This window comes from Rhopilema esculentum, chromosome 12, assembly GCF_057945365.1.
Source record: "Rhopilema esculentum isolate cy_ngs chromosome 12, ASM5794536v1, whole genome shotgun sequence".
Classification (NCBI taxonomy): Eukaryota; Metazoa; Cnidaria; class Scyphozoa; order Rhizostomeae; family Rhizostomatidae; genus Rhopilema; species Rhopilema esculentum.
The window spans coordinates 9,236,668-9,259,472 of NC_142826.1; the positions used below are offsets into that span (position 1 = coordinate 9,236,668).

At 33.4% G+C, this 22,805-nt stretch overlaps 2 protein-coding genes across 2 annotated transcripts; both read right to left on the reverse strand.

Moving 5' to 3' along the window:
- Positions 1–220: 220 nt before the first annotated feature.
- On the reverse strand, positions 221–14,137 carry LOC135681295 (uncharacterized). The gene is made up of 27 exons (XM_065195678.2): positions 13,980–14,137; positions 13,090–13,161; positions 12,839–12,910; positions 12,424–12,471; positions 11,928–12,002; positions 11,008–11,094; positions 10,453–10,512; positions 10,159–10,245; positions 9,512–9,609; positions 9,132–9,198; positions 8,534–8,574; positions 8,252–8,321; positions 7,713–7,790; positions 6,393–6,452; positions 6,090–6,185; positions 5,433–5,529; positions 5,275–5,324; positions 4,752–4,787; positions 4,000–4,077; positions 3,635–3,678; positions 3,380–3,449; positions 2,634–2,678; positions 2,296–2,354; positions 1,818–1,891; positions 1,337–1,409; positions 908–935; positions 221–428 (listed from the first exon to the last, which is right to left on the reverse strand). Exons 1-26 carry the CDS (start codon positions 14,013–14,015, stop codon positions 914–916), a joined length of 1,695 nt encoding a protein of 564 aa, XP_065051750.2. The 5' UTR covers positions 14,016–14,137; the 3' UTR covers positions 221–428; positions 908–913.
- Positions 14,086–22,785, reverse strand: LOC148958748 (uncharacterized). The gene is made up of 12 exons (XM_089111676.1): positions 22,656–22,785; positions 21,053–21,226; positions 20,445–20,528; positions 19,629–19,697; positions 19,044–19,135; positions 18,051–18,135; positions 16,846–16,923; positions 16,532–16,587; positions 16,179–16,242; positions 15,691–15,900; positions 14,807–15,222; positions 14,086–14,303 (listed from the first exon to the last, which is right to left on the reverse strand). Exons 2-12 carry the CDS (start codon positions 21,203–21,205, stop codon positions 14,234–14,236), a joined length of 1,377 nt encoding a protein of 458 aa, XP_088967802.1. The 5' UTR covers positions 21,206–21,226; positions 22,656–22,785; the 3' UTR covers positions 14,086–14,233.
- Between the last annotated feature and the right edge of the window lie 20 nt (positions 22,786–22,805).

Sequence of the window (22,805 nt, forward strand, 5' to 3'; positions counted from 1 at the left end):
CCTTGTTCGTTAGAAGAAGATGTAATATGAGCAAACATGATCGGACTGCTTCTCTTAATTTGAAGAAAATTCGAAGTTGCACCAAAAGCGGAAAAATCTGAACCATCAAAAACATCGGTATGAAAATTTTTATTCAATTGGAGTAATCAGATAAAGAAGTGCGGAAGATTTATTTGCGTATCACAACTTTTAAATCAACTCAAGTAACAAACAATAAATGTTTATTATATGTGTTAAAAATTTTTGAATATAATAAAGATAATTCTTATGTACAAATAATAACAATAAGGTGTGAAAGACACTTACAAAAATAGTCATTCACATAAAAATACTATAGAATTTAAATACTTTCGTATATATGCTATTCAAACATGTTTTTCCACGAGTTTACCAGGTTGATCTTTCATCAAACTTGCTTGAGTGGCAACCTGGAAATTGAAATAGAAACATTAAATAGCACAAAGCTTCAAGACAGGAAGTGAAATCACAGTCAATAATCTGGTTTACAGGAATAAAGACATGCAACTACATTTTCTGCCCTTAACAAATTGCCCAGGAGGCTGTCAGAAGAAAGGCGATGTTGAGTCTTAGGGTGCATTGAACAGCCGAAAACCAAAGTTAGGGTGTTCATTGTACAGATTTATGCAAAGTAATATTTTGGTTTTTTAGAATCAGAGGTGCTTTTAAAAAGAGTCACTTGAAGTGTGTCTAGAGCACAATCTCAAAATAGAAAGACGGAATTAAAAATTCCAACAGCGCTATAAAATAAGTAGCAGTGATGCCACTGAGGTTCGCGAAGTTAAGTAGGTAAATATATGACATATATAATTAAGGTGAAATATATGATAAAAAGTGATGAATGATAAGCTAGTATCAAGTAAAGTAAGATAAGTGTAAGAAGTTTTACCTTGATTTATTCTCTTCTAGGAACGAAGCTGCAAAAGAATGTAGAAAAAATAAATATTATAGAATTATTCAAACAATGCACTTAAGCATTTGATGTTTATTGCAGGCAGTAGATATTTCCATCAATAAATGTAGTCAGTTTTTATCACTTTTACAAATATTTTAACAAGAAATCGGGCTAATTAAAGCAAAAACTTCTAGGGAAGGTGTGTGAAAACTTTAATAAAACCTCAAAATTCGAGAAAAAAATTTATTTTAAATCTACTAGCATGAAGTAAGGTCATTTGCTATGCATTTCAAGGGCTTACGTAAATGTTGTTAAACACCCTTTTTAATGTTTGATGTTGACATTTACAACATTATCAGGAAAGCTTGCACTTCACTTATTACAGATAATTTATAACGATTAAATTGCTAAATTCGTCTGTACCTATCGTTGAATTCTCTGTCAGTCATTGCCATTGGTTGCAACTCTTTGGACCTCTTTGATGGAGGTCGTTCGTCTATTTAAGAGACAAAAAACATGCTAGTAGGGAGGACTCTAAATCTGATTTAATAGAGAATATAAAGTGAAAAGTGCACTATGACGTCCCCTAGGCAATGTATTCTATAGATACAAATTAGACCATTGAAAAAATTCCATCATAATATATATACTAGATAACGAAGTGAAATATAACACCTAATAAGCTACTACGTTAGTGTGAAATGCTATTCCAATTAGCCTATGGCTGAATCAAAAGTCAATGTGCCATATTTACTCTCTTATGAGGCGCTCTTTAGAAGGGCACTACTGCACACCTGTGGGTCTTTAGTCGATATGATTTAGGATTAGATAATTTTCAAAGGATACTACTGGGGTTTCTAGGCAAACATCAAAATAAAATGAAAAAGGCTGCAGCAATACACACCTTCTGCATCAGAAGCTGTAAGAAAGGAGCCACGACTGATTAAAGTGTCGCGATGTGAGCTTGTTTTGTTTCCTCTGTGGAAAGAAAATCCCATTTTATAAGAGAAAAGTGTTTTGAACTCTAAGCAGTAGAGCAGGATAGAGTATAGAATTGAGCTTGTTTCTTGCAGATTAGAATGGCTAGTTGCTGAAAACATATCTACTAAGAGATAAGCGACCTGACAACATTGTGAGAAACAACTAATGCTAGCCGATTGTTTGAGAATTAGGTATTTTTTGAAAAACTTATATCGAATGCATTCCTGTAAAAATTCTTGCATCTCCATTGATAATTAGTCTGTTCTTGTTTCACAAGGACGAAAAATGTCAGAAATTAAAAATATCTTTTGAATTCAAAATAAAAACTAATTCAAAACAAAAACTTATTTTGCCTGAGAATAAACTACAGATTGATGCTTTTGAATTCAAAGAATAATTACCCCTTGGACAGAAGATTATTTTTCTCTTCGTGGCGTCGTTTAGGTGCTGGACTTAAACTCTGGAAAAAATCAAAATCGAATAAAGGTTGTAAAAAATCTTGCGGCAATAGCTTTAAATTCAATTATTTGTAAGTTAGAAAATGTGAAAAACATGAAATGCCAAAAAATAAAACCACGGTATTTCATAATTTGGTAGTTGAACTTTGGAAATACTATAAATGAAATCTTTAAAATGATAGTAAGCTTGATGATTTCTTGCGTACGAATAGACAGATACATAAAATGGAAATAAGTTACAGACACAAGAAGAATTGGCAGGCCCTACAGAATAATCTCACCTGCAAAACTTTCATACTTAATAACGTGCTATCAAGGTTATCATCCTGAAAATTAAACATGGGACTTTAATGCAGGCAAAATAGAAGTAGTCTGAATTAAATGAATGAATAGATAGGAATGGGATTTGTTCTTTGCAGAGTCATTAGCCGCAACTTTGCGATTAATTTGAGAATAAGGTTGTCATGGATAAATAAATGAATAAAGGAATAGAAAATTGTTTTTCCCCGTACATTATTATTGTAAACAAAAATGTAAACAATTATTGGAAAAATTTTTCAAATGGCAGTGAGATTGGTTTTCAATTTACTAATAGGGCGATTTCCAACAGATATGATCAAATACATGCATATCTAGTCTAATTGAATGCATATCAATTAAATATCATGCTGATACTACTCTCTACTTGCTACAATAATATCACTTGGCAACAAAACAAATTGTGAACAAAGAAAGACAAATTCAATTTTCAATAAAAAGGCGATTTATCATAGATAAGAGCAGAAAATTTCTTAAAGGAATCGCGATAAAGGGACAAGATACAATTTGATTATTCCCATAAGTTGTTTTCTTCAGAATTATTGAATAAAGGACAAGTACTGTGAGCTTCGATTAATTATAACATCATCTTAAGAGGTGATTAATGTGTTTTTGGCAATAGTAATTCCATTTAAAAACCGAACGCATTCTGCAGTGTAATTGTAGTCATTCGATAACAAATTATACAAATGATTCAGACTGAACTCACCTTAACCCCCTGAAGAGCCATTTTGGCGTCTTCCAGCTGATCTTGTAAACTGCCCAGTCTCTCAGTATGCCTGCGTAGCAATCAATTTTATAATTTTATAATGAAAGTCAGGTAGTAAGCGATAAAATGTCAATTTTAGTGAAGAAAACATGCCAAGACTATTCGTGAAGGAAAAAAAGTCACTGAAACTGTAAAAGCGTTAAGTCATGTAGAAGTTAGTTTTAACAAACTGAAAGTAAGAATTATCTATCTCACCTAATGTACTTTTCATGTAGTCTTTCCTTCTCTAACTGTTCGTCCTAGAGGAGAAAAGAGCTAAATAAAATCTTAGAAAAACATTTTGTTTGTCAATAAACAAATCCAAGGTTTATCTATTGGTTCAGAAAAAAATTCATTCAATCATATTACAAGATAAATGCAAGCATCTACATAGCAAAGCAAAATTTAAGGAGAGGACGGACAACATACAAAAATACATGAAAAATAGGCAATTGAGTGAGCAATCAACTAGACAATTAGCAACCTGAAGTGGCGTTTATGTATAAATTTGTATACGTTAAACCATACATCAGCAAGGTATTTACAAATTATTGAAGTACATAGATTAAAATGTTCCTTACTTTTAGGAAATCGAGATCATCAAGTACTGTTTTCCGCTCTTCCATTGCCGCCAAAGTTGCATGTAAAATTTTCGTACACTAATATAAACATAAAGAAACTATGTTCATGAAATATTTCAGGATTAGCGCGTGTTTTCAGAAGATACAAGGCGAAAATCATGGACAGAGCTATTGTGGCAAATGAATACACACAAGACGGATAGAACCCACGTAAAGTACACCAGTCATTCAATAGTATGTATTTAGATAGCGTTACTATGCTGAAGAAAGGAGAAGATGTGTCATTCTAGCAATTAGTATAAAACTGAGCAACACGATTTAGGGTAATATGCATTTATTATCATAAGAATACTGGCATTAATAAATGACTGGGTTAAAAAATATTCAATCAGAGGCTTCTGAGCCTGTGAATTCCCTAGACAATTGCATCATTCTTAGCATGGTTTTGAGCAATGGCTTAAACACATTGCCTAAAGGGCCGTGGGTACTTTGATGACAGTCGAATGTAAATCAAAAGTTAGCAAGATTAGATAAAAGAACAACAGCTAAAAAGGTTCTGTAGAAGAATATCCACGCTTTGAGATAATGCTCTGTAAATAAATGTTTAAAAATATATGTTTTTGAAAAACTGTACAACTTTATGGGCGAAATGTTTTGAAATAAGTGAAATTATGAGCTCGACACACTCAGGAATTCTGTTAGGTATGATATTATAACATATGTTTTATAGGTATGAAAGCTATAAACAGTACCTGTTCGAGATGTTTCGTCAGCTCATCCACTCTTTCCTTAAATAAATTAAATAAACAGAATATTACTTTCTAGAAACAAAAGTAAAATGAAAAAGCTTGACGGATGATTTATAAAACTTCTAATTTTCGACACGCTGTACACTTAAATGACATTTTGTCGTCATAAAGCCCGGCGGAATAAAAATTCAAGTTCAATAATTTGATAACTAAATTCGAATTTTATGTCAGTTTATTGATGCAAAGATTAATTTAATTATCCATCTTTCAGTATGCATCAAATCAAAACACCGTTTTGTGATTCCTTCTGTGTTTCTTTTTGTGATTTTGTGATTACGTGATCGTTAATTCCATTACAATACCAAAGGTTTTCTGATTTTTCTCTTATTGAAAGCTGATAAAAAAGATAAAACGATCCACATTGAATAAATTAACTTAAACTCAAAGTACTTTTAATTCTTGGAAATTAAGAAAAAAATTGACAATTCTACTCAAGATTTCCTTTTTGAAACAATTTTCAACAAACCTGTAGGTTTTTAATCTTTTTATTTTTATCCTTTTGTAACTTTTCTACACCTGGAAAATATGAAATTTAAAGAAATTAATCAAAAATGCATACGAATGAAAAAAAACCAAAGGATGCGAACAAAAAAATTCTTTTTATAAATACAAATATGCAAATACCTCTTTTTTCAATCTTAAAGGCCTTTATGACTTCATTTTGTTTCTCCAGTTCTGCCAAGAAATAGTTTTTGTCCTGGTCAGAATCTTTTATCAAACCCTGTAAAAAACGCCAGTAAAAACTCAAATGCGACTTGAATAAAAGTATTCTCGAGTATTATTATAAGGGGCATATATTAGACGATCCTACTCAGCGTCTTTGTATACAGTTTATTTTATGTTCCTTTTCGGTACAAAGTAACTTGAGCAAAAGGGGTGCAAAGGATGGAGAACCCTCAAGCACAGAGCTTCAAAAAACTTTGAAAATTAAACATTCTTTCTCTTAACAGCTAAAACAATGTAATTTCGCCAATGATTAAGCAACAAATAGACGAACTATGGCGTTTAAAAAGGTAAAGCCGTATGGATATTACGCAGTTTTTTATAAGTTCTTTTGCTGACAACTTTGGAAACATATTTTTGTCGCATGTTCCAATAAAGTTGGAATTGTCATAAACAATTCTGGGTGAGCAAATCAAATGGTTATCTAGAATAGTTGCAATTTAAGTTATAATTTAGCACCAAAAATCTTAATGTCAAAATTCCAAAGAAGAATTCCGTTATTTGATACTTCCAATGAGGTGTAAAGAATACGATGAATATATCCGAATTTGCGCATACCTGAATTTTATCTTGTGCTTTGGAAAATTGATTCGACTGAGCGGCACTTCCTTCGGAGATTACTCTCTGTAAATCTTTGCACTTTTCGAGCTTATCCTATGGGAAAAATTCTTTATTACCAAAAACATCCGAACTGCAGCAGCTACATATTTCTGCGAAGGGGTACATAAGAAATTTGGAGGAAGAAACATTAACTTTATTTGATTAAATATTCATAATACTCATAGCCATAAGCACATAAATATTAAATTTACTAAATGATATACATATTAAACAGAAATAACTTGTTAAAAATTCACTGACCAAGATATCAATACTCCATTTATTTAGATCCATGGGGACAGATTCCGATAAACTTTTTATCTAAAGGTAAAAACGAAAATTTAGCAATGAGAAAGAACAAAATGATGATGACTCATAGGTACAAAATAAACAAAAGTTTCAAGAATGTTATTTTGGGACAATCAGAACACAGGAAACAAGTGTTTTTTTTCTGTTTTCTATTTTTGTGTTATCCTATTTAACTCCCACGCATTAAGTTGTCACACAAATGTCAGTGGCTTTAAAAAAGATAGAAAATGAAATGATTTTCAAGTCACTAATAAAATTCAAACATAGTAATTAATTTCTTGCATCAAAACATTTTTAACACATTTAACTATAAACTTAAATCATCTTAGGCCAAAAACATTGGGCTCAAAATGCTACTCACTTTTAATGTAGAAATTAAAAAATCAAAACTGCTAAAAATTAAGCTATTTAAAATCAAATTCAGCGATCGAACATCAAAAACTTTCAGGAGAAAACTGCTAACGCCATAATGATTTTATTGAACTCTCTTAGACCTTACTTTAAGCTGAAAATTTTTCACAGCTTCAACAAACATGAAAGAAAAATATAAAGACACTTGCTTAATAAAACATTCAGATCAACATCCTTAGAGAAAAATATGCATAAAATGAATGGTTAACTTTGAAAACAGGAAAATGCAGGTTAAGAAAATATGAACACGGCAAGAAGGTAAGAACCAAATTCTTCTTAATGAAGACGATTTAGGCTAGATTAAGAAAAGTGATTTCTAGCTTCAATTAATTTTTAAACACCTAATTATTCTGTTGTTCTGAATAAGCAAATATATCTTTATTTTATCATTAGCAAATCCTGAAACAAAGCAACGGGGATTAAGAAAACAGGCCCGTAGCCAAGGGGTTGCATGGGATGGCAATGCCACCCCTGGACCACGAGAACACCGGCTGTTTGCCACCCCCAAAACTTTTGTGTCCAATCTTGTCAATGACTTTTGTTCTTTTATTGGATTGTTGTGAAAATTTGAGTCAAGCTAATATTAACGGAAGAAAAATTGTTTGTTGGGGTATCTTATGATCCATGTAGGACTTAAGACAGATTTCACATTGCCTACACTTTCGATTAATTTCACTTTAAACTTCGCCTGATTCCTGGACATTGCGAATTTGCCACCTCTCCTCCTCAGGCCTGGCTACAGGCTTGTAAGAAAATGTCCAAGCTTGAAATTGTTTCAAAAACATATGCATTTTACCAGCATGATGTTCTATGTATGTTCTAAAACTTTGTATCTTATCCTTTAATCAATAAGAAACTCACTGGAACAGACTGGTTTGCTTCTTGCATTAAATTGTCCAGCAAGGAATCCACTGACTGATGTATATCTTTAAGGCTTTGCTGTAAAAGACAAAATGTCAACATAAAAACACAAAAAAAGAATATGCTACAAGCTACTTTACATGAAGCACTGGACAATGTTACAAACTTTACACCTAAATGAGATATTCGTGTATCAAATATTAGCATTAAACGATGATTGCAATGGGAAACTCGAATCAGTTTATCGTTAACCTAGATAATTGTGGCTAGTACTATGGATATGAAAAAGCCAGGTAATCAAGAAATATAAAAGCTTCTTCAAGTAGACGAGGTGTATTTTTCATAAAATTAATTATATGCCCTCACGATAACAGTATATGCCCTCACGTTTTGAAGAGATAAGATACCAAATTCATAGTTAAAAATGGCTGTAGGTTGTAGCTACATTACTGATTGAAACATTAGGTATACGAAAATTTAAATCTCAAAGACGGTCACATTACAATAAAGGTAATATTAATTCAAGTTAATTTAAATACCTTGAAAGCCTCTCTTGTCTGCAGAAGATTCTCTTGGTTGTTTCTCAGCTCATCTTCAAGTTCGGTTATTCTGAGAAGGCAAATATTTCAGATTATCATCAGTCAACAGCTTAACAAACTGAAAATTGTTTGCCTCGCTAATTTATAAAATGAAAAGACAAATTATGATTGATAAAACTCCCAAACCATGAAAACAGCCTGGTTGATATTCATATTTTAAATAGATTTATACATAAATTATGTATAGTGATGATAATACAAGACTAGAAAATTGCAATATACCGTTCTTTCTGCTGATGGACTTCCTTTTCCGATTTAGACAGCTAGAGAAAAAGCAGAAATATCAAATTTATTATCTAGAAAGCTTCTGTTTATTGTCATAAAGTGCTCGATGCAGTATAGGTTTCAAGTTACTTTTCCGAGTGCAAGCTTAATTGGATCATCGGGCGAATTTTTTGGGAAATTTTATTGCTTAGATATAAATCGTCTATTTATCATGACAAGAGGCTTAAGATATTGAACTATGTAAACAATTTCATGATGCCTTTTTAAGGTATTATATACCAATATTCAGGGTTTTTGGTCTGACAGTAATGCATTTTGGATTTGTCATTCATCTTACTGATAACAGTTCATTGTAGTTACTTCCTTTTAAAAATTATCTCTTTATTTTTGAGCATTTCCATTTTTATACTTAAAACGGGGTACCCCTTTAAGTGGCTCTTATAAATCACAGAAGATGAAATAACACAAAAAAGCTGCCAAAAATTGTCTATTATAGTTGAGAAGATTCGACTTATTTACAAGACAGCAAAATGGTATTAAAAGCTATGACTCTAAATAAAAAAACTAAACATGAACTGTTACGTCATAGGCTTACCTTTTCTTCGAAATCTCTTTTCATTAACTGGTATTTTCTGCGGATTCGTCTATTCTCTTCAACCATTCTACAAATAAAATTACAAATCAGTTTCAGAGACAGTTTTTATATCATATTGTATTTTTACGTTTAAACTAACATAAAGAAAATATAACTATAAATATGATTTATTTGCGGTAAAAAATGATTTACGATATTGAGATACCTTTGACCAAACATTGCAAATTGTTCGAAGAGACTCACACCAAGTCAAAGAAACAACTTTGATTTACAGCATGTACATTAAAGGCTGATATAAAATGTTTTTTAATTAACGATGCATGCAGAAGAAATTCAAGCAAACTCGATATAAAAAGAGGAAAAGCTGTAAGTGTCAATACCTGCTGTTTTCCGAGTTTAATTTCAACATTTCTTTCTGGCAATCATCCTTTGATGTCTGGTTGGCCTTAACCAATGTACGTTCTTCTGCCAGTTGACTCTGAAGAGTAAAGGAATTGCTAAACAGGAAAAATAGCAAAAATGATGACGGTGTCCTAATTTGTCTCAGGATGGTACTGAGACAACCGAACTTTTTTGCCCGAATATTTTCATTGAGCACACTCTGGGCTATAAACGTCAGGTAAAAGAGAAGATTGGCTAAGTTTTACCAAAATATGGCATTGTTCAAGCAAAAGGCCCAACCATGTCATCTTTTTGTAAACAGCAAATGCGCCTTTTCTCATAATCAGACGTGCTTTTTTCCTATTGGCTTTTCTGGGTCCCCGTATTTTCAGCCCCATGGTTAACAACATTGTATACAGAGCGGGTGTTGGATATATACGGAGCGGTTCTCCCAAAGCAGCACCAAGTACAGACAAGCGTTCAAGAATCATATTTGCACATAAGTGCTTGTTATAGAATCTTTATCTTGCATGCACTATGATATTTGGTTCTCTATACATTGCACCTTTAAAAAACTACGAGGGAAAGAGATTGATGGACTACTGGGGAATACATCTTGAAATGGTGAAATCAAAGAAGAAATTACTTGTAGGGATTTGATTTCATTTTCATATTTCGTTTTTTCTTGGTTTGTTTTCTCTGCCAGATCTTTTAGATTCCTGTCATCGTTTGTCTGCAAAAAAACAAAGCAATTAGCTGGACCATATATTAGACAATGAAAAGTGTTTCAGTGATCAAGCCAATTCAGTGTTCATACAAAGAGGGAATCTAATACTACGAATAAAGCAAAATATAGCTTAGATTTTAGAAGAAAGGGAACGAAATGAATTGTTGATAAACTGAAAATTGAAAAATAATGCTTTAAGTAAAATTCACCAACCGAAATTGATTTTAATTCTTCGTCCAATTTTCTCATGGCTTTTGCATGTGATAGTCGTTCCTACAAGCAGAGTTGCTTATCATTATCAAAACGAAAAGACTTAAAGTTTGCTTAAAAAACGCAAAGGCCACATAAAGGGCAGCGAAGGCCATATATTTATCAAAGCTGTTAAAACAACGAACTTGGAGGAGTCATTGAAAAGAGGCCTTCTCTATAGAGGGTCTCTTAGTTTCAGCGTGATCACTGTAGTTTCGTGTGATATCGACACCTGTTATTTAAAACTCGCTATTGACGGATGCTTTTATCTAATCAGTACGAGGCAAATTCATGTGATCAGTTTCAGTTCCACTAATAGCATTGCAGCACGAAAATCATGACTCGGAATAATTATCTATATCCTATCCTATCCTGCTATCGTGACTCAATGCCTTAAAGTTTCGTAGTATTGGATCGATTCAATAATTTATCCTTTAGCAAACTCTAGTGATACTGCCTGTATTTCGATTTATCAAAGTTAACTTATGAAAAATATGATAGAGAAGAAAATCAATCAACCTCTTGCAACTGTTGGTACAAAGTTGCAGCTTCTTCTTTTGCTGAATTTTGTTTTTCTTGCAGTTCCATAAGTCTTTCCTCTAGTTCCTAAAATGGAGTAAAGAATAAAATAAAATTCAAACCAACTCTATGCAAAAATAAAGTTCAATCAACGAAATGGATAATTTTATAGGAGCTGAATATACCAGATAATAATATGACAAACACTACAAGAGCAATTTTTTCATGGAAGATTGTGAATTAAAGACATTTGGATGCCTGTAAGATTTCAATTTGACGTTATTTCTATGGATGTTTGTGATTCTTCCTGACAGCAGTTTCTTTGTTAGAAATTCTGACCCTCAGGTCGTTTTGCATTTAGCAAATCAAAGAAACAGTGGTTGCATGTTCCAATCTAAGAAGAGGACTGTTCTGAAAGACAACAGCCTCACTGAATTTGCAAGCACAGACGGTATTTGGAAATCCAGAATGTATTCCAAGTCATACAAAAGGTCGTATTTTAATTTAAGGTGTTTTGGAACATGTTCATACTGAAGCAAAAACCTGAATGATGTTAGTAGATTGGTTAATTGTCTCACTTCTAGGGTCCTCCTTAAGTACATGTCGGCGGTGGCCAATACCATGAACCAATCAAAATTTTCAAATCTGGATACAAACTAGCTTTTAACTGCTGTTGATCAGCCAGGTTTTTATACTCTTTTTGTAGTATTGGTTATAAAGTACTTCACTTAAATACATAATATCAGCCTAACCATGTAATCTTGAATTATGTTATACGAAGCGTTGTTTTACGAGAGCTTATTTTATTAGCTAAAAAATTACGATACTGGTCATTGAGGTTGCACAGCTAGCTAAGCCTTGATATTTTCATCAGAACGATCTTAATCGAGATGGGAAAAAAGTAAAAATCACTGTCTTACCCGACGTTTGCCTGTCTCTTCAGCGAGCTGTCCACTGATTGCAGCGTTTCTTGCACTGAGATCTTGAAATTCGTGCTACAATTAGACATTGCTATCAATTTTCAGTAAACAACGGCTAGAGGTCATTTACCTTACCTTACCTTAGCGTTTTTCAAACTGTTTGCATAACAGTGAGATATTCAGCAGCAATTTTTTGAGCAGTTTTTAGAAATATATAAAGTTAAAAAATAAGTAAATACTAATCTCTATTGGAAACAATAAAGTCGACATCATGCGATGGATGTTGGGAAAGTAATGTTTGAGTTGACAACAAACCTGGAAATTTTTTTTGCACATTTCTAGCCCCTATTACTAATAAGATATCTATAAACCCTTAAAGAATATATTTGTACCCCAAACTAGAATGAGGGTAATGAATATTAAACAGGAGGGAACACATTAATATGGCAATCGAATCAATAAAAGGAAAGGAGCTTCTAGAAAGAGGATCAAGTACCTGTACTTTTGACATGTCTTTCTTGGCCAAATTTGTCTGAGACAACCCCTGGAAAGATTGCTGAAGGTTTTAAACAAAAGCAAGTTACTACTCATTAAAATTATTCTAAAGTTTGAATAGGATATCATTGATTTCCACAGCGGACTTTTTCTAACGTAGATAAAACCAGGAATCATGACACAAAAACCATCAAAGAAGGCTGAACAGGAATTCAGAGTATGAGAAAAACTTGCTGGGACCTGAAAGTGGCTGATACATTCTCAAATAAAGACATAGTTTTAGCGTTACTAAATAGAATATATGGCAATGAAAAAACAAGAGTTTTCTGTGAACGTTTAAAACACAAACATCCATGAAAATCATGACAATAAACGCCTGATTTTCAAATGAAATTTTCGAATCAGAACAAACTTACCTCTTCTAATTGATTTCTCTCGTAAAGCAGTTGGGATACTTGGTTTTGAAGCCTCTGGATTTCGTCCTCCAACTAAAGAAAAAGAAACTGCTCCTTAGTTTTTCAGTAAACACTAAAAGTAAAATCTGTTCCAAATTTACTCAAATATACAGCAAGCAAAAGAAATGAGTAAGGCAGTCTGAAAAGTGTAAAGTGAGGAGGAATACATAAATTTTGACATTGTCAAGAGAAATAACGCTACACAGCTTTACCCGTCTGGTCTTATCCTCTTGTTCTCGTATGTCATGTTCCGATTTCTTACTTTCAAGTTCAAATTCACGATTCTAGAATTCAAAATGCGTATTCTAAAGATTAAATCTTTTTCTTACAAATTTCTGCCAGTAAGTTGATGTAAAATAGGCCTTCAAAGCATTTTTCTTACGCCAAAATATAAAATAAACAGTGAAACTATTCTTTATCAAATATATACTTTCTGCGTTTATCAATAAAAAAAATGTTGATATAGCCATCTAACTTTCTATATTTTGCAACATGGAAAGTTTTTGAATTTAACATATTTCCGTATTTAGGAAACAAGTAACAGATTAAATGACTTTCATTGCAACATTTTCTACCATCACTGATAGAACCTATTATCGCGCATATATTCAGTTGAATAAATATTTCACAAACAGGTTCGTACTTGCAAGGTTTGCAATATAATTCAGACTTTAAAAAAACTTTCATTGGATCGATACTAAAGGTAAGCCTAAAAACTACTATTGCCGAGAATATCATATTCATATGACATAATGTTCTTACTACGATAGTGGAAGGGCCTTCGGCTACACGAGCAGATAACACCCTCAATAATATTTCATTCTGCAAACATATCTTTGAACGATAACATGCCTGTTTTCAAACGAACTCCATTTTGAATAAACATTTATCTGCCACTTTTTTACAAACCAATCCATCTTACAGGACAACAAGTTAAAGGAATTTGTCTACAAAAACTTGCATGTGTCGATGAACGAAAAATATGAACTGGTAGTAGCTGCAACGAATTGATAAAAAAGATCGATAGTCGTAGAGGAGCACGTGGCTCAAATGGCCAGAATAAATGCTAGTATCCAAAACAGTTATCAGCTTTGCCTAATACCTGACTTTTCATTTCGAGTAATTCCCTTTGACGCATTTCCTCGCGTTCCTGCGATGTAAAAATCTTTAAATAATAAAATTCTGACAACGTAAATAGACAAAGAAATAGTGATGAATAAGATTGAATCAAAGATAGGGAGAGAATAGTTTGGGAGGAGAAGTATTTCAAGAATATGTAAATACTTTTTAAATAAGCAAATGTTGCTCAAACGTTGCAGACAATCATCGAAAACAGAAAACAAAAAGAAAAGGGATCTAGAACCAAGCAAGCATTACCTCTAAACGAGTTTTGTCTTTCTCTAAGTCGCGGCATTTTCCTCGGTACCTTAAAATGGAAGACAGATGAAAACATCAACTTTTGTCAAATGCCAACAACATGACTAACGTATTCAGCTTGCAGAAAATTCGAATAAAGGATATGGTTCAAATAACGAGTTAATTCAGTTAGACAAGTGGCAGGTTCCCATGAGACTCTTAGCTCAGGTCATTCAGAATATTCGAGCTAAGCAACTTCAAAAGGCAAGTAATGCAACAGAATTTGCGTTTAACAAATCAATTCAAATCACGCTCTAGCCCAACATAATTTCAAGGATTTCTAATGTCACTGTCAAATGTTACAATATTTTAGGCAACAAATTTTTGGGTGATAATGTCAAGCTGATTAATGGTCTAATAGGGAATATTTGAGCAAAATTCATGTTTTGTCTATGTCGCTAGAAATTTTTGTCAGTTTAATCAAAGCCTAGGCCCCATCCTTAGATGTGGCTTTAGTCCCAATACCGTTTAAATTGACTATTGTTATGTGCTTGTAACAAAGAGCTAACTCACTCTTTTATCGCCTCAAGTGCCCTGCTTTTGAGCTCTTGTCTTTTCTGTTCACTTTCCCGCAATTCACTGTCCCTGTCCTTAAGAGCACTTTTCAAGTCTTCTAAATCAAGAGAATAATCCCTCAGCTTTTTGATATTGTCTTCAAGTTCATTTCGGTATCTTCTTTTTTCTGACTCGGCCTTTTCCATGTGCCCGGTCAGCTCTCTGATCTGTGATGTCATTTTATCAACGAGAACATCTTTCCGGTCAAGTTCGTTGCGATAGGAGTTCTGGTTGTCGACAGCCTTTTCTCTTTCGCGTTCCAAATCATCCAGCCTTCTCTGAAAGTCACTCAATTGTGAACTGGGTCGGCTTTGATCACGAAGATACTGCATCTGGGTAGTCAGTTCTGCATTTTCTCGACTGATTTTCGTTGTCTGATGTGATGAAATATTTATCTAAGTTTAACAAATTTTTTGGGGAAACTTTAAGTTTTAACATCAAACAGTTGATACCCGGTTTAGTAAAAAAACAATAATTGTTACATATTAGAGTTACTTTGAAGTATGTCAAAAGGAAAATTCGTAACCTTGATTTATCAATATTCATAAGATTCTTATCTTTGATCTTAAAGCCAAATCAACCTCCAATTTAAAATCGAGATTGATTGATGAAGACGTTGTATCTTTTGTGTCACAATTTGGGAACTTTCTGTTTCAGAAAAATCTCAATATTTCTGTTTTTAATCTTTATCAAAGAATTGTTAACGCTTTGAGAGCAAATGAGCTCAGGCAGACAAGTCACTTCTCATGTTTCCTTTATCAGATCATTTTAACTAAAATTAAAAATCCTAATGCAAAATGATAAAAATCAAATTAGATTTGGAATTTTAATAGATATCTTACATTCGTCTTAAAAGATCCTATTTCTTCCTCGAGTTTTCTTTTTTCGGATTTTTCCTTTTCAAAGTTTTCTTCTAAAGTCTCCAGCCTTTTAGACAAGCGCCTTTGACCTGCGTCACTTTCTTCGAGTTCCCCTCTGGTTCTCCTGAGCTGCGATAAAAGTTTCTCCTGGTCCTCTTCCCGCTGCCGAAGTTGTCTTTGCAAATCAGAAATCTGAAGTAAGGTAACGATTCGTCAACGTTGCATACTATTACATTATATCTATGGCTTCCTTTGATAAAAAGTCCATTAACATAGGATAATTTAGAGCAATAACCATGTATCAGTTGGCAAATGGATCAGGAAAATTGCAAATCTTAAACTTTATGATAGTAACCCTAACTTGAGAAAAACTTCACGAAAATAAGTTACATTTTGTTTCATGGGGTTTGGGAATTTTTGAGCAATTTTAAATGAATTGAAATGTATTGAAATATTTTTCATATAGTTACCATTTCTTGATCTCGTATTGACCTTTCTCTTTCATTCCTTAGTTCTTCTACGAACGACCGTGAACTGTAAAACAGAACAAAGTTTAGAGAAATAGTGGTATTTTCATAAGCAGCGAGAAATATGTGAAAAATAGTGATCAGTAATTAGTTAAAGGATAGATTCTTAAGTAAAGCAACATCATACCTGAACCCGAGTTAAGGGTCATATCTAACAAACAAAATACCTAATATGGGTCTTTGAGAATAAATATCGAAATGATTTTATTATTTGTTGAAAAATTTCAAAGGAAATGTTGGTCATTTTATCAGGCTTAACACGAATAGCACCAGAGGAGACAGCACCGCTTACATACCTATTCTCATGCCGTGGAGTTAGGGGTTCTCTTGATTCTCTCGATTGGACTAGGCCCTGAAAAAAGAAGGCAGATGCTTGACATGCAGGATTTTAGTAGATTAAATTGCATTGCTGAATGTTTTGTGCTTCATAACAATTGTGAAAAACCTGGCTTAATTAAAGAGTTATGATCGAAACATGTAATGAAAAAATGTTTGATTAAAATTTTTATTTGACTTTTGAAATCTAATATCTAACCAATCTGAATCAAAGTCTAACCAATAAAGTAGCAAAGATATGGAGACAAGAACCACAAAAATAAAAAAAATTTACCCTGATGTGCCTGATTTCATCAGCGAGTTTTTCAACATTTTCGTCCTTGAACGATTTCTTGATGCGGTCAATTTCAAGCTTGGTGGAGAAAAGTTAACAAAATTTCATTTTTTTTATCAAACTGAAGTCTGACATTATGTAAATACATTGAAAAAGCTTCCCTGAATCGTAAAAAAGAAGGATTTTGCAGATTAACTAAACAGTTGTTTATGTCCAGAAATTAAGAAATAACACGTATAAATGTTTTTGTTTTTAGTAGATTTGTCAGATTCAGGTTAATAATAATAGAAAAACACATAAACGATCCATTGTTTAAGATCAAAAATTTCAACAAGACTGGAAAAAATATCATAATTAAATAATGATGTTGTTCACTGAAATGGGAACAAAGGGTGTTCCTAAGAGCATCAAGAGGGGTGAGTTCGATGGAGGCGTAGGGTGTCCGGGTTCCATGTTCTTATGAGGCCAAACAAATTCTTAATCATATTACTATCGAATTACTACAAGATCTCTTTACATCGCACAAAACCAAAAAATTCTAGCTACTTATATGAAATCAATGCCTGTAAATTCTATGACAGGGTTCAATGTTCCTTTCATCTTGAATACAATGTTTTTGCAGAACATTGACAAAACGGTTTCAGAATTATTTAACACATTTCTTCCTAAGAGAAAGGTTATCCTAGTTCCCCGGGAGTCTGAAGGTATGGCCAAAAAAAATTTTCTTAGAGGCGTTGCAACGGTCCTGTATATAACCCAGGCTTTTAACTAAGAGTAATGACGAAAAGTGGGCAATTTTCAGCAAGCTTATAAGAACATGTTTAAGAATGAGCTCGCTGAATTGACGAAAAAAGCAACCGGTGTTGTAATGATATCCTCGATAAGAGGATTAGCTTCCCAAACAGATAGGGGTAGTCAGAAGGGATAGTAAGATAACTCGGTATTATCAATGAACGGGGTTTCTTTTCTACCCTTTTTTCAATCTGTGCTCTGGTCCACGGAATATTTATTTGAAGAGACAAGTGGCTAAAATCACCAAACAAACCAGGCTGCACCCCAAAGACAGTTTCCCAGCACTGCTCCTCCTACATAACGGTGTATAGAATGGTGAATAAAAAATTCAACATCGCACCCCCTCCCTTAAAAAGATCTTTCCATTTCACTCTGGTGGCTACTATTTCAAAATAATTGAAAATACCCTCTACCTGTTGTTGAATTTCCTTCAATTTCTTTTCAAGCACGCTGTCGTCCGAGTCTTTTTTCAGAGAATCCATTAGACCTTTAAGTTCCCTAAAATATAAATTAACAAAATGGCAAGCAATCCCTATTAAGATTAAAAACACCTAGCGTTTGTTGAGACCGTTTTACAAAACAACAAGAATGCATGCTAAGTGTATTGCTACCAATAAAATAAAAAAGATAACATTTCATTAACGAGAGCTTAGCTTTCAGACTTGCATGTTACAGCTTTTGCATTTGACCTAACTAAACCATTCTAAAAATTACACGGTGAGGGTGCATAGCAGCATACGAAGTACATATCACAGTACATTTTAGCTTGATCCTAGTTTGAAATATCACCCTTAGATTAACAAATTTCTAAGTTATATAAGTTGAGTTTATTTTTTCTTTCGCTTATCTGCAATTCTGGGTACAGCAATTGAAATAAAGGAACAAAAGTAGGTCCTCATTCAGTCTACCTGTACTGACGAGGTGTGATATAGGCCGAAACTGGTCTACAGGCGACTGTTTAAGGTGTAAATGGTTTTCTTCACTTGACACATTGAAGCAAACATCTGAAAACATGACCGGTAGCACGCATGCGTAGTCCACCGTCAAACCTCCATCCCCCCCCCCCCCCTTCAAAGTGAGGGCGGATACATTCTAATAGCAGAGACATCAACATAAGACGGGGGATTGTAAAGTCCTAACACTTTCTGCCCAGGGTTAAAGACCGAAGTGATAAAATCAAATGAACATTGAGACCAAATGCCTAATAATTTAAACACAGAACTGTTTCAAAATTATCTCTGTATGATAGTTTCTACTTACAAAAAAACAATAGGTTGTCCTCGGAACGAATCTTCTAGCAATGGCAAATTAAATGAAAGAGAAAACAAAAACTGAATTCAAAAGAAAAATTCAGGGCGCTGTACTCGTTTTCATTAATTATTTTCATTAAAACAGCAAAAGCTTACTGGGTCCCGTTTCTTTGATTTCTTTTCAGCTCTTTTTCCAACCGATGTTGCTTTCTATTCAACTCACGCAGTGCAGTTTCAAACTCTTCAATCTGCAAATAAACAAAAACAAATTTAGGGTTTTGTCAAGAGAAGGATTGGTCTCTATGTTTTCTTCATTGTTACATCACTAAATTTAAAAATTTACTAGATTTAAAAGAAAGGGTAAGATCACTTTTATCAATCTTGAGGGGACATACAGAGGGCCAAATATAGGTTAGAGATCGATAGAACGCGTTTTCTCTCCTCTTGTGGTTGCCAAGTGGTCAAACAAGAAACATATAAAACCACCATTCTTCTTCTGGTGTAATTTTGGATCCACACAGGATGTGAATTAAATTGCATTAAATTGGGATGCAAATTCTCATCACTAATATGAAATCTTGAAATTGCACACTACAAAAAGGCTAAGTTAGGTTTCAGAACCGCATATCTCCAATGACACCAGGCCTTTCTTATCTAGGTTGCATGTGAATTAACCTCAAAATGAATCATTTTGATAGTATAATAGATTAATAGTTGTAATGTCTGACTCCCTATACTTACATCTGAGTTTGACTCTTCATCTGTGAACTTGACTTTAGTTGCCCTGGCTCTCCTTTCTTCTACATCAGACTAAAAATAAGAGCAAGACTTGGAAAGGTCTAAAAATTGATAAATTTACAAAACAGGAAAAGACTAGAAGCTTGAAAAAATATATATTAGTGATAGCATATTACACAAAAATTTATTGCAATGGGTAGTTGCAACCATCTTTTACAAATGAATTTGGTTATGCTTAAGACAGGAAATGATGGTAGTCAATAAGACACTACTCTTTGAGAAGCTTTTTAAATTTTTTTATTTCTAAAGTCTAGGTGTAAATATTAGATGATGCTGATGACTTCATAAATTCTAATTGAAAGTATGCTTTTAAGAAATATCCAATAGTTCAAAATGTTGGTCACTAGATCAAAGGTTAAAGTGAACATAGATTTGACCCTAGATTTAATCCAGTATTAAATCTGAAAATCTTGTTAATCTGATGTTTGAAGAAAAAAAGAAGCTTATATACTTATAAATAATCAGGTTTGTTCTTGCCTTATCCTTTTACCAGCAATTCATAAATGGTCATGGCATGTAGCTTTTGTCTTATTTGTAGAGATTATTCCATATCTATTTTGTGTTTTGGTTTCCTATTTGTTTTGGTTTCCAAAGCAGCAGAATGTAATGCTGAAAACCTTACTCAGAATGCAAAACAGATGCAATCTAAAACCTCAACATTTTTCACCTGAAAGAGCATGAATGCACACCAAATTTCTGGCAACTTAGCATTAAGTTTAAAAATGGTGATAAGCAAAGTAAGCAGTAAAAACTATTTACAATTGATGGGGTTCTTGGTAAGCTGCGTCTTCTGGATCTATGAGACACAGATGGTCTTTTCGTTGCCCAGAGTTCATCATTTAGCTGAAATCAATTTTGAACACAAAAATTTTATGGCTATCATACAACTGTTTTCAATTTCAGAGGCATCCTCTTTGTACAGTTAGAATTACTAATTGCATTCTTTTAGTCTGAAATTTCAAGGTATCTAAAAACAGACACAAATCTAAAGCAAAAAGAAATCAGGAAAAATATTGGCTAAGCCTGAATGAATACTTGCCTAGATAATGATAATTGGTCATCAACTTTGTCAATCTAATAGCAGCTAATAAACAAAGAATTATCAATTCAAAATTAAGTGATGTACAGGTGCAGGAGTGTAGTGGGAGCTAAAGACTGTTTTTTCTAAAATTTAAGGGAAAAAGTACCTAAAAACTCTTGCCTCTCCAGCTACTGTGCCCCGGCAATAAGTACCAGTAAATTATTAGGAGAAATAAGAGTATGATTCAAAGATGCATTTACTAACACTCGATCATATCAAAGAGACAAACCTATCAAACTATATGATTTATAAAAACACTTCAAAGATGCTTCAGCAGTTGGCTTACCCTGGCTATTTCAACATCTTGCTCTCTGTTTAAGTCCCTATAATGTTCTAGCATGTTGTCAGCTGTTGACAAAACTTCTGATGTTGCATGAAGTGAGGCAGCAAGCTCATCAACCTTGTTGATAAGCCTTTCATCTTTATATCTTGAACCCATAATTTATTCTATAGATCAAACCTGCAAGATAATTTGTCCAAATCAAATCTCAAAGTCAAACAACAAGATTTGTTCAAAATCAATCATCACATTTTATATAAAAACCACTCTTTACCATCTGTCTTTATCAACTGTTTTCTTTTCAAATAATTTATAAAATTTGAAAATGCTGAGGTGCTTCCAGGATCACCAACAAAGGGGTGGGTAGCTGGGGCAAGTGTCTCGCAGCATAGTGCATATGGGGCCCATAATTATGAAAACTACATTAATTGACAACATTGTTGAGCTTTTACTCCTTTTAAAGCAAGGGGTCTACACTCATTGATTTCCCTGGGGCACTGCCTCACTCTTCACAGCCCTGGGTGCTCCTAAACAGCTTTAGAATGTAAAGCAATGTTTATAGAGGCAATACAGATTTAGACTTACTTTAAGCTAAAAGCACTTTTACTAAATCAGACAACACCTGAAATTATGTCATTTAGAAATGTGTAGTGTTAATAATGTAAAATGTTATTAGCTAGGGACTTTGTGCAGCCAATATGCAAAAGCCAGGGACTTTGCCTGATGTTTAATAAATAATTTGTTTAAGAAGAATGCAATCAAATCACAGGCACAGAACAAGTTATTTAGGACCAGTAATTATTTCAATAAATGTGTACATTCAATTAAGCTGAAAACCCTCTGTTGATAATACTCCCTAATGATACGAATTGTTTAAATTTCTAGCTTACTTGAATTAATTGAAAGCAACTTCACAAGAAAAATGCATTAAATCATATGGAAAAAATTTATTGGAATTACATGTGGAATTCAAACAAAGCACATCTACCAAACACCTGTCATTTGGGTTTACTGAACAAAACTTTATTTTGTAAACAACATCGGCTGGAAGTCTTTGTTATAACTAAAGAATGCGTGACTGAGATTTTAACAGAATATCTAGCAGGTGTGGTTGAAAGGGAAGATTAATTATCATCGTAAAAACATATTAAGAATTCTAATTTCCAAAACGACAGCATGTATGGTTAGACTTGACGTAAATTTTTGGTAAGGAAAACTCCTCTGTTGAAGACTAGATTAAATTTCAAAGATTATTTGCATAAAGATTTCCAACGGCCCCGCTGGCTTTCAAGCAATTGTTGCGGTAACGAGCTACTTCAAGTTTAGTGTCAATAACATCTACATCCACACGATAGCTCCTTGAGTAAATTACATTCTATTTTTTGAGAGGATTGTTGTAAATAGCGAGCAATGAATAAATTGTGGCTTCCTTACGTCCGCAACAATAAAATATAAAAAGATGTAGAATTAAACAGGCAGGTTCTCCAGGTCGGCTTCGCGGTTATTTCAAGAGGCCGAAGGCGAAACAAGGATCACTAAATTCTGTAAAATAGCTGCAGGTGTTTACATCACAGAGTTAGATGAAGTTCGATAAAATTTACTCCTTTACCTGTATTTTTCGTACTTTTCCATTGTAATATTTTAATCTCGTACACTACACTTGCGTTGGCTTAGCGAAAAGCTCGACACCATGTTTTGTTTGTTCCAATTAAGACCTTCGAAGAAACCGCCAGTTCGCGAAACTGAGGCTCGCCATAGA

Excerpts from the sequence above, each read along its gene's own strand:
- LOC135681295 (XM_065195678.2), bottom strand. The coding sequence starts at position 14,015 with ATGCGTCAAAGGGAATTACTCGAAATGAAAAGTCAG. Across the intron at positions 12,472-12,838 it reads AGAGAAATCAATTAGAAGAG|GGGTTGTCTCAGACAAATTT; the intron begins GTAAGTTTGTTC and ends CAATCTTTCCAG. Across the intron at positions 3,450-3,634 it reads CTACATGAAAAGTACATTAG|GCATACTGAGAGACTGGGCA; the intron begins GTGAGATAGATA and ends ATTGCTACGCAG.
- LOC148958748 (XM_089111676.1), bottom strand. The coding sequence starts at position 21,205 with ATGGGTTCAAGATATAAAGATGAAAGGCTTATCAACAAGGTTGATGAG. Across the intron at positions 19,698-20,444 it reads TACCAAGAACCCCATCAATT|TCTGATGTAGAAGAAAGGAG; the intron begins GTAAATAGTTTT and ends TCTTATTTTTAG. Across the intron at positions 15,901-16,178 it reads CAATACGAGATCAAGAAATG|ATTTCTGATTTGCAAAGACA; the intron begins GTAACTATATGA and ends ACCTTACTTCAG.